The following is a 12697-nucleotide window of genomic DNA, read 5'->3' on the forward strand; positions in this document are numbered from 1 at the left end:
GACATAACTTTGATATAGTTAACTTCATGCCTCTGTATATGTATTTGGTTGTACTTGTTGAAGATTTGCAGGTGCATAATCTTCAAGATATTCATAAGTTGAAGATGATAATGATGAGCATGAAGATGATCAAGATAACCTTGATGTTGTAAAAAGGAATGAAGCCATGATAGGTTCTCTGATGTTGATCTCCCCAAATTAAGAGGGAGCATGGTTAGTAGAAAATAGTACATCTCCCCAATTAAGAGGGAGGGCATATTACGATAGTCATGATACCTTGAAGAAGAAATTGGAGAATGAACGAAAGTATATTGAGGATGTTTTGATGTTTTTGAAGAAATGAAAGAAGAAAAACTTTTGACTAGTTGCATATGAATAACTTGATATAAGTGGCATCAGGATGATTGAGGACCCCGAAGGTTTGTGTTTACTTATATATGTATATTTGAAAGTTTACTTTTGATTGGGGTTTGTGTTTGAACAGGTAAATATCGCCATAAAGAATGATGAACACTCAAGAAGCATGCTTGGACAAATGGATATATCTAGTTTATTAGGGAGAGATGAAGCATCTAATGATGGATGCTTGGGAGGACATCGGGCCAACCTATGTCTTGATGTCTAAATCTCGAAGAGGGGGGGTGGCATTGGTCTTGGAGCTCTGACCTTGGATACGCACTTAAATCCCTAGGTTGATCGTTAGTTAGTAAGTATGATGGTACCTAGACTAGCTGAAAGCTTTAGTCCATCTTAGTCCCACCCGCATAGATTACCCTAGTTAGGAATCTAGTCCGCAACACTGAGTGTGCTAGAACTTTTCGTAGTTCATTTTGGAGATCTTCCATGTACCTTTATAGATATGTGTAATTATGAATACCTCCCTAGTTAAGAGGGAGTGTTGAAGAATGTATCTAGTGTCGGATTTCATAATTGTACATGAGTCATACTGAAATGTATTTATCAAAAGAAAGAAAAAGAAATAAATTGACTTATTAAAGCATGGATTTCATGCTTGGGTCAATTGTTTTTAGGTCAAAACCTCCATTGAAAGCTTCTAGGGTTTATGTCAAGTATCCTTGTCCATGTCATATTGTAAAGAACCCTTCTTGGGATTTATTTGTCAAATAAGAAATTTATTTTATTATAAAATAGGTCAATTAGACCTCCTCCACCAAGTTGATCTTAAGAGATGACAAATCAGCCTCAAAAAAAGAATTCAACCTCACAAACTCACTATATATTGGAGCAACTCGACTAATTTGGTAGCACATCTCACACAAGTTCGAATTACAATAGTTGGCAGCAAAAAAAATGTGAAGTTCAAGAAGGAAGCTGGAATAGAAGTTCTTGGGTCTCTTTCTCTCTCTCTCTCTCATGTGCAATGAAATTCTAATGTTGCTTCGAAGCTGGGAAACTGCATTGAAGCTATGAAATTGCATCAAAGTTGTGAAGCTGCATCGAAGTTGTGAAGCTGCATCAAGGTCGAAGTAGTGAAGTTGCATCGAAGTTGTGAAGTTGCATCAAGGTCAAAGTTGTGAAGCTGCATCGAAGCATTGAAGTTACATTTGAGAAGATGGCACTTGGTAACTTTGGAAGAGATCATCTATCAAAAGGAAGAGTTGACTTGGTGGAGGAGAAAGGTCTTTTGGTCTAGGGCCTTGGTGTATCTCATTTGAATTACTAAAGGTAGAGTTCTTGACTGGGTTTTCCCCTATATAGGGGTTTTTCCCTGGCTATGCGCCTACATCTGATGTCTTTGATCTTCGTGTTTTGGTGTTGATAATTGCTTGATGAACTACGATAAAAGAAGAAACATAAGAAAGATAATAATAACTCAACATCTGGTGTCTTTGATCTTCGTGTTTTGGTTTTGATAATTGCTTGATGAACTGCGATAAAAGAAGAACATAAGAAAGATAATAATAACTCAAGGAAATCATAAGTAATTATCAAAAGGAGAAAATCTTTCTGCCTTTTCGATTTTCCAACATGGTCAGTGTAGAGGAGCTAACAATTTTCAACTAGAGAATGAGAAGAAGAGGAGTTTAAGAATGGTCGGTCGTTCTGGATTTAGTTTGGATCCTAAAAATGACACCAAAGAAATGGTAGGGTATTTTAAAGAAAGTGCTCAAGTCTGTTGTTGTATCGGATGTTTGCTTATGTGGAGTTGTTCTTAATATGTTTAGAGTTCTCCATATATATATAGTTGTCATGCTTAGGGCTTATTTATGACTTGGTAAGTATAATAGGTAGTGTTTGTTAAGAATTTATTAATTAAATTGAAAGTCCTTTCTTTAAATTGCCATGAAGTCAGAGAAGCTATGCATTCTTTGCTTGTATATTTTTGTGTTTTAACATGCTACATGATTTTGATTACAACATAATTGACTGTGGAAACATTTTCCTTTGATAAATGCAATTTTTGTAGCTAACTGGTCTCCTTATTGTGTGTCAGGTTTCCAAAGGTGTCACCAGTATATCAACCAATGAAAATCACAACCCATTCAACGATGATACTATTTTCTGATTTTGCTATTGTAGAGAAGCTTAGTGTGGATGTTGTATACTACAGTTTCTTCCAATTGAAGATTAACCATTTAAAAGACACTGTACAATTTGGCAGTTAGATGAAGGATTTAATTTTCTGGTTTTCATTATTTTGAATACAAAATTAAGCCTCAACTAATTTTGACCAGGATGTTTCTTCTGTGTATGGAGTATTTTCGAGAGTGAGGATGCTATAAACTAGTTGATGGATTTATAAACCTTGTACAGTCCTTCAGGAAAAAAAAAGAAAAAAAAAAAAAACCTTGTATAGTCGGCTGGTTCCATTCTACACTCTTCAGCTCCAGACTGTATTATGTTCTCTTGGCGATGTTTTAAATCCCGTTTTTGGGTTGTTTGTCAGTCTTTCTTTCCTGATGTAGAGGCAAACAGCTAGGTTTTGGAAACCGTAGCCACCTTGCCAAGGTCACGTTAGCAACAATTTTGTTTACCATGTTTAATAACTGTTCAATAAAAGAGCTATTGATGTCATTGGTTACATGATCTAGAAAACTACTACCTTTTGGATGAATTGAGCATGGCAATTTCTTCCTACTTTTTCTCTGGAGCTAAAACCATCCTGCAGTAAGTACCATGCTCTTCGAAGTAAAGTGTCTCTAAAATAAGATGCAAAATATTCTGCGGTCTCACATCTCCTTTCATCACACTCTAGAATGTCAAATATTTGACATCAGGCATACTTATCCCTCTTAAAGAAGCCTTTGTAAACTATTTTAAAATAGTGAGATGTGATCCTTTTTAATAACTCCAAAATGACTCTTCTGTTTCTCTCAACTCTAAACAAAGGTATCTTAGTGAAACAGGCAAAAGTAAAGCAAGCTCATTCTCTGAAATTATAGCATCAGAGTTTTCTTCTAACATTTTGTCACTGATCATGAGGGCACTACCTAGATGCATTAATTGTGCATCAAGACCACCAAATGTCATATTAGCCACAATTATTTCACAAGAAGAACTCAAGTGCAGGGTACTTATTTGTGTCAAGAGAAGCAATATTTTTGCTTTGAGTTAGTTTTCTTATTGAGGCAATTATAGCATCAGAGTTTTCTTCTAACATTTTGTCACTGATCATGAGGGCACTACCTAGATGCATTAATTGTGCATCAAGACCACCAAATGTCATATTAGCCACAATTATTTCACAAGAAGAACTCAAGTGCAGGGTACTTATTTGTGTCAAGAGAAGCAATATTTTTGCTTTGAGTTAGTTTTCTTATTGAGGCAATGCTGGACTAATTCTGTAGGTGTAACACTAATCATATGGGACAACAATATACTAATTGCCAAAATACAGGGTAGATCTCTTGCACTTCTCTGCACATGATTAGCTTTCATTATTGCGTGAAGAAATAGATCTGCACTTTCAGAAGCCTACTTCATAGATGCTCTAATCACTTTCTTATACACTTCTTCAACCACTTCTGCATCAAATGTCAGACCATCTATATCCTAAACGAACTGATGAAGAACGATGTCTTCCTTAGCTTGATTCATGTGGGCATGTAGCATGTTAAACGCTACTATCACAAAATAGAGCTCAATATGGGCACTGGGGAGTTTTGGCCCAGGGGCAAAGGCTTGCACTTCCTGATGTTCAAAGATGTTATTGGAAAACAACCAATGCACTAATTCAAGCAAAGTGAAGGGTGATATAAATGGGCTCAAAATAGATAGAATATAGAATGTAGGTAAAGGTGATATTCCATAAGAATATGCCTTAATGCTTCAAGAAGTTCATTTTCTAAAACTGAAAGGCACCAGAATATGAAAGGTTTGCAAGCCTCTGCAATGGTTCTACCATATGAGTTCCACTGCTTCAATGCTCCACCTGGGCTGATTTTATGTTGACAGGATGCAATGTTATCAAGCTGCTCAATATAGAGAGTATGTTTGTGCATGACCAACAAACTCCAGATCTGATTAACATTAATAATTTCAGTAATTTGACCAGTGTCCACAACAGCTAGAAATTTCACCCAAATTTCCAGGAAATAGCAAGTTGGGAGTTATAATAATACAATTAAAAAAGTATTAAAAAATGTATTACAGAAATATATAAATAGGAAAAATGGGGTGACATGACATATTAGGACTCTAATGCTCTTCAAACATGTTTGACCATCAATACCTATTGATATCAATAAGGGCCTCATATTAACATGCATAAATTATTATTAATATAAAACTGAACCAATAATATTAATATTATAACACACAATTGATCAAATAGTATAAGTGTATTATTCCTCATCCCAACTAACAAAATTTGGTGATTTTTAACATAAGATGAGGTATTGTTTATGTCTTCCATATTTAAAGGAAGATCAGGAAGGAATATTGATTGTTTGTTTGGGTTCTTTAGCGCACATTCTGTTTTGTTGATTTGCAGCAGTGGGACCTAACAAGGTACGGAAGCCAAAACCAACAAATCAAAATGTCGTTCCTAGTCCTGGAACAATTGGCACATCCACTGTTAGCAATAGTATGTCTGAAGTTAGCAGGTCACCTTCCTCAGCTGCAAAATCAACTCTCGATGACACATCTTCCAAATTGTAGAGAAGTCTGGAATACTTAAATGCTAGGGATGAGCAACATGTAATCATACCAAATCATCTTCAAGCCCCTGAAGCAGAATGTACAGGTCTTAGTTTTGGAAGCTTTGATGAAAACTTCGAAACTAATTACAATACAGCTAAGTTGCACGAAACGCTGAAATGTTTCGGAGTTTCCAAAACGGGTACATTTAGAAATGTCACCTCCCAAAAATGGAAACATCGGCCGAAACATCATATATGTATATATAAAAATATATATATAAATAAATAAGTGAATAACAAATTATCTTGCAAGAAAAAGGGGAATAAGACCCATAGATGACAATTTAAAAGGAAAAACAAGTCTATATTAACTCTGATAGATGATTACATGATGGTCGAGTTTCGGCCAAGTTTCGGGTTCGGGTACCCGTACAGCCCGAAACGCCGCGTTCTTTGAAGTTTCGTGCAACATAGCAATGCAGCCTATGGCAATGATGATGATAATGACAAGAACTCCACTCCAATGTCTAAAGAGTCCCAAGTGCTAGAGGAAATAGTGAAGAACCTTCTTCAAGGTTATTATCTTGTACATTTACATGAAAATACCTATTTTGGTTATAAGATGTCCTTTTTGAATTTCTTTGTTTGTGAGATTTGCCTCTAAATTTCATGCTTTGCCATGAACATGTATTATGTTTCTGCCTTCCATGATTTTTTTTTCATTTTATCTTCTATATAGTGTGTTGTTTACATTTTGAGTGGCTAAGTATGTTTAGTTTATGTGATTTGCAGCATATCAAACACTGCTTCAGTTACTCCAAATGAGGATTATCCACATCTCAACGAACATCTGTGAGCTCAGTAGACAGTCTATATCTTGCTAATGATTTGACAGTCTCCACCAATTCGACTATAGTTTCACAAGCAGATCCTTCTAGGCTAGACGTGGTGGTTCAGCCAGGTCCTCCATATTCTCTTGTTCAGACCGCTCCAAACTATTCAGGTATTAGTTTGATGTTGCAGATGATCAATAGCCATTACCCATCTTATTAAAATACAGGGTCCCTGCTATGTGATGGTTCTCAGATTCCCCTTGTGGTACGTTGCATTGAGTTCTTTGGTTTATAAAAAGTTAAGAACTATTTGGCCTTGATTTTTGTCAATATTCAATGAGGGTACTCCTAGAAGTGGAACATTGTGTTTCCATTACATTGTTAAAAATGGCCTTTATTTTTGGGTGTTGATCTATGGCATGTTATGGATCTCTTTTTAGTTATTCTAGTGACCACAGGATTATGGTTTTATCTCTAATCAATTTTGATCCAGCAATCGACTTATGATCTTTCCACAAGTTACTATACTCCAATTTTCAGGCTTGATTCAGATGTAGATGCTCGTTGCTCTCAATCTTGGATCTATGGTTGTCGACAAATCAATGGAAATGTTACAATGTTATCAAGTCAAAGAGTGCCCCCATCATGGGGGGTTAATGTTCCACAGCTCACAAATATAGTGGTTGAAATAAACAGCATAAAAAGCTAACCCCAGTGCAATTTGTAGTTTGCAGTGATCTGAGCGCGAACTACAGTGTGCAGTGATTTCAAGATTAAACTTCAAGACCAATATCTATTGAAAATGTATAGGTCAAGGGCGAAATTTTGACTTTCGTTAAAGCTGTATTTGGCTCAATCGTGGAATATTTATACTTGAGGTACATTTTATGGGCTAAAGTTAAACATTAGAAAGTATTATAATATAAAAAGTTAACCCAATTAGATTGTTAGGAGCTTAAATTTAGCCCCTAAAAGTCTCTGTAGAAGGGGATCCATTCAAAGAAAGAATGTCTGTATGCAATGTTGAAATTGAGATTCAGAACTGAGGCTTAGCTTGTAGGAGGTTGTCAATAAATTCAGAAATAACCTTTGTACAACTCAACTCTTAAGGTTTCTCTCGAAATTGAAATTGGAAATTTATTGATGTCCTTCATTTACAAAAAGAAAAAAGAAAAAAGTCAACATGACTGAAAGACGAATCAGCTTATAGGTTGCAGTCAAAGAGCAACATGCTTGACAAATAAAATGTTCACCCATGAGAAATATATCTAAGCAAGTATCATAAAACATTATAAGAATGAAGAGGAGATAAGACAGAAACTTACCACTACAACACAGAGGCAAAGGAGGGCTGTCTACTATTGAGGTGCACTCCATAGAGCCCAGATTTGTAGGCCTGGTAACTCAATAAAGACCTAGTCACACAACATTATTAGAACAAAGAGAAATGAAATTAACCTCTGCTTGTCAATCTTCAGATGCGCATAGGTTTCCTAGTAGCTCATGCGTGCATACCTCTGGTTCCAACACCCTCCCTGCCTGTAGTCCATGATTAAATTGGACTGCTTCATTGGGTTGCCTATCAAATGCACATGGGATTAAAATTTGATAATTCTCGTGCCATTTTTCTTTTGCTGATCTGAGGACATTCGTCTGCCTTTTACCAGCAAAGGCCAATCTCATGTGAATTGGCCTATAAACAGCTATCCTTCATACTCTGCTTGAAAATGACTTTCTTGCAAGTTGGTTAGGGTTAAAGCTTCATGCAAAGATAGTGTTCTTTTGGTTTCCTTCTTTCTCAAAGTCCATTAAAAGCATATATAAGAGTACCGGCCCACATGAATACCGTTTGTACAACCTGAACTGAGCAAATATCTAGGCTGAGAATATAAATGAGGGTGCAATACAATTAGCATTTCCTCTACATACGAATCTGTTTTGGAAGACGCCCACTCTGGCTCTGGGCTCTTAGAAGTTCTTTTGCAAACTCTTGACTTCCAGTTAGAAAAAGTCCATTAATAACACGGTTATACACAAAACGCCGAGGAATAAAACCCTTTTGTACCATTTCCTGCAGCAGCTTTCCAGCTTCCAGTAGACCATCTGACTTTCGTGTAGCACACAGAGCACTCAAGAGAATGTTGTAAGTATCTAGATTGGGAAGACAGGTTCCAGCTCCCATGTCCTTCAAGATGCTGAGAGCTCTTTCAATTTGACCTAGATCACAAAAATATCCAATAATAATGTTGAAGGTCCGAACATCGGGGTGACAACCATTCTTTTCCATCTCATTCTTGAACTCCAAAGCTCTCTCCATTTGTTTAGAATGGCAAAGCCCTCTGATCAGTATATTGTAAGTAGTCAAATTGGGAAAATATCCCCTCCTAAGCATCTCATCAAAGACTTCAAATGCATCTGTCACAGACTTTTTCCTGCAAAGCACCTGAATCATCGCATTATAAGTTGCGACATTTGGAAGGCAGTCATTCTCAATCATATTATCGAAGATCTTTTTCGCTTTCTCGACCTTGCCAGCCATCCCAATTCCATATATTATTGTGGTATAGGTCACAACATTCGGTGAAAATCCTCTGCGCTTAATCTCCTTATAAAACAACCATGCCTCCTTCACCTGACCAGTAATGAAAAAACCATGGAGGAGGGTATTGTAGGTCACAGGTGTGGGTTCAAATCCCTTGTCAACCATTTCCTTCAAAACCCTTTGCGCCATGGGAATGTTCTTCACCATACACCAGCCGTTGGCAAGGGTATTATAGGTAATGCTATCTGGACGAAACCTATACTTTAAATCCCTAAAAATCCTATCAGCCCTTAAAACCTTTTTTGCTTTACATAAGGAATCCAGAAAAGCATTGAATGCAGGTAAATCAGGTGGGCAACCATATTCAGGCATTGAAAAAAACACCCTCGTTGCCTTATCCTCTCTCCCTGCTGCAATATACCTTTCTATTATAATAGCAAATGTTTTGGGTGTTACGGGGCAACCCTCCCTCTGCATATTGGACATCAAATGCCACAGAGTTCGGTAGTCTTTCATTCTACCTAGAATATCAATCATGTAATTATAAGCATCTGGGCTATGCTTGAAACACTTTTGCTTCCCCACCCAATTGAAGAATTGTAAAGCTTGGGTTCCATCATTCCATATGTTTTTAAGAACTTTTTCTACTAATGGGGGCGACCAACGGATTCCAGACTGTTCCAGTCCTGAAAACAGGGACGTGCCCTTGTTTTCTAATACAATTGCAGTGGCTTTCTCCAGGTCTGATTCTGAATAGCTGGGGTTTTGGGTGTGAGTAGAAAATGAGGCTAAATGAAAAATAGAGAGCCGATTGTGATTCCTTACCTGGAAGGGGAGTACCCATCTCCCCATACTTAAGGTCTGCTGTAAACTCTATGTTCTGAAATATCTGAACTGCATTGTTCCTTCTTCGGAGACGTCTTTGAGATGTATGACTTTCATGTATCAGGAGACTCCTCCACTCATCGGTTGTTTGTTTTTGCCTTTTTCAAAGTGAGACTGAGATGGAGAACGCCAAACTCCTTCGAAGAAATATGTAAAGAACAAATGCGGGTTGTGCTGAAAATCCAAATTGGGTTTTTTGTGGTCGACTGCGAACAATCTACCAATATAGCACAGCCGAACCAACATCTTCATGAATCGTGGTACTCATGTGAACAAAATCCTAAACTAAGTGTCATGCCACGAAAACACAAATAGCTGAAGAAACGTAGATTGCACAACTGCACAATTCGTAGGTCCATTAAAATGTATGCGCTGAGCTGGAGAAAAAAAAAGTTCATTAGTTGAAACCTAAAAAAATAGCTTCGAAGACTGAAGAGCAAGTGATGTCAACTGGGAGGAAGAGCCAATTGCCACGCATTTTTTAGCCTTTACCGTTCACCTTTATGTGCTCTAGATATCTTATATTCCATGACCTAATTTAAAAAACAAATTTTGTTTTATGGGGGTGAATCAAGAAGTCATACCAGGCGTTAGTTACCTAATTTAAGGACCAAAAACGACTTTGTATACTATGAGGTTGTTTTGTTTTAATTGATGAATATAACTAGCATTTGCACCAGATGTTGCAAAGGAAACGCCGTAAGGCATAAAGTGTGGAAGAATAACGACATGTGAATAGAAATTGTTGAAAACAAGGGTGGATGACAACGAGATATAGTTGCAATTATTAGTTATGTATTCTGAATATGGTTTTTTTGTAAATAATAGTTTTTTTTGTATAAGATATGATATTTTTATTCAGGGATGTAATTTTTCCATATGCGACCTAGTCATGGCATTGCTTTTTGATATATGGGGGAATTGAGGATTAATCATAATTTGATCTTCAGTGATGATTTTTTAAGATTCTATAGAGAAATACTATTAGATTTTAATGGAAGAGGTTAAAAAAGCAATATGACATTGTGAACAACATCATGGTTGTCATTCCATATTTGAAAATGCATCAAAACTTGTTGGAGTCAAGAATTAAAAGTTTTATGCAATTTTGTTTATGTACGTCCTGTCTTTTTTATCATATGTTATGTTTTTCTTTATTGAATAATTGAAATATAATTGGACCAATAATTGAAATATAATTTGACTTCAATTATAAAATTTCAAACCCAATAATTAAAATATAATTAGACTTCAATTACACTCCAGAAAACACTATGTTAGGACTCAACCTACACAAATTAGCTACCTCCATTGTGTAAATTTGAATTTTGCTCAAATGAGGTAGGATCAAAACTCAAATATGTAACAAAGCATTAGAAATCATAATCAACGAAATGACATGCAAAACCCAAAAAAATATAATCTAATCTATAATCACTCAGGTATGGTGGTAGGTGGCTTAATCGCTACACAACTTAATCTTCTTGAAAACTTAGTATAAAGACCTAGTAATGTGTTGTGTGAACTTTTATGGAAATTGGCCATCAAACATTTCATGAACATTGAAAACAAACATAGGTAAATAAAAAAATAGGTTGCAAAAGCCCTATTTCCAAAGAAATGCATCACCATATGAAATTACTTACTTGAGTTGCTCTTCATTGTAACGTGCATAAAATTGAAGATATTTGTTCCATGGTGCACACTTATAGATGACACATTGAGATTGCAATAGCAACCGACTTAGATGGAGGATACTTGAACATCTCATACTTAGCAAGGGAAAATTGGCTTAAGAAGTATGCCATATGTCTTATCTAATCAACCAAGAGGTTTTAATTTAGCGATTTTCTCAAAACAATTCATAAGAAAAGTGCTATCAATAAGAAATAAGAACAAGAATCTCAAGGTTTGATCATATTAAATAGCAAACCACAAAATTAAGTGTGTGTATTGTTACCAATGTTTCTACACCACACACTTTTAGAAACATATTTATGAAATTAAATTGAATTGGCAAACCAAAAGTATATTGTAGATAAGCTTACATTGTTGCTTCCTACAATTGTTCAACCATGAGGTCTCAAATTGAGATATAAATATATCATTCAACTATTATGGATGGTTCTGACCAATCGTTATGTATCAATAATCCATTAAGAATGCAAGCATAGAGCATTAATACAAACAATTAGCGCAACCACATGCCAAACAGAAATATATTTCACAGTTTATGTAAAATTATTTGTATGAAAATAAAAAAGAAATAAATCCAAGTCACAAGGCTTAAATTTAGAAATTTATATAAAAATTTAACATAAGAGATTATAATTAATAATTTATAACAAAATTTAATATATAGATATTATAATTGTATTACATTTTTTTACATTATTCAAGAACTTACTAATAATTATAATAATATAAAATTTTCTCAAAATTACAATCATTGAATCTTATATTCTTTACATAAAATTTATAAAATTACTAACAAATACAATTCTGACAATATACTTTCATAATAAATATTTTTTTTTTCTTCCATTTTTCAAGTATTCTGCATATCATCTATTAATCATAATAATATCTATGTAAAATCAAAATCACAATCTTTCAATTTTATATTTGTTCCCAAGAATTTATAATTTATAATATTATTAGTAAATAAGATTGTGGCCATGTACTATTCTTGTACGGAAGTTGGCGTATTGAAAGCAGGTAATAAGAATAAGAAAGCTACAGATTAAACTTAAATTAAACTGTGTAAACATGGTTACGATCATAAAATTAATGTTTTGAAGTCAATTTTAAAATGGTCACATTATTATCTAGGTTGAAATTGCAGCAAAATGGTTAAATTATTATCGAAGTTGAAATTAGATGTTCTACTTTATTTTCCATTCTCGGACGAATTCTCCAACTATTGATATTTTTCCTGAAAACTAAAGAATATATTGAGCAGTGACACCAAAATGCAGTACATATAGATAAGTAAGAGATAAATATGTATTAATATTTATTTAGGAAGAAAAGCGCTATAAAAATAATATAAAACCCTAACCATTATATATATAGAGAGGTAAGCAAGAAAAAATATGCATTCTTATTTATAGGAAGAAAAATCATTTCTTTATTACTGTTAATACATTACACCTAACAAATTCTAAAACCTAATATAAAAACATAGATATATTTATATGGAAAGGAACATAAATCATTTCCCTATTGCGGTTAACAATATCCAAATAATGTTATTTAAAATTCTAAAATAATCTCCAAATAGTGTTATTTAAAATTCTATAGGCCTATGATAGAACAAGGTCACTCTCACCACT

General features: G+C 34.8%; 1 protein-coding gene across 1 annotated transcript; it reads right to left on the reverse strand.

Moving 5' to 3' along the window:
• Window positions 1-7439: 7439 nt before the first annotated feature.
• LOC149146106 (uncharacterized) lies at window positions 7440-9837 on the reverse strand. The gene has a single exon (XM_089448321.1). The coding sequence runs from the start codon at window positions 9327-9329 to the stop codon at window positions 7857-7859; it is 1473 nt and encodes a 490-aa protein (XP_089304447.1). The 5' UTR covers window positions 9330-9837; the 3' UTR covers window positions 7440-7856.
• Window positions 9838-12697: the final 2860 nt, after the last annotated feature.

This window comes from Pinus tabuliformis, chromosome X (genome assembly GCF_031772625.1).
Source record: "Pinus tabuliformis cultivar Carrire ecotype Pingquan chromosome X, CPIR1, whole genome shotgun sequence".
In the NCBI taxonomy this organism is placed as follows: Eukaryota; Viridiplantae; Streptophyta; class Pinopsida; order Pinales; family Pinaceae; genus Pinus; species Pinus tabuliformis.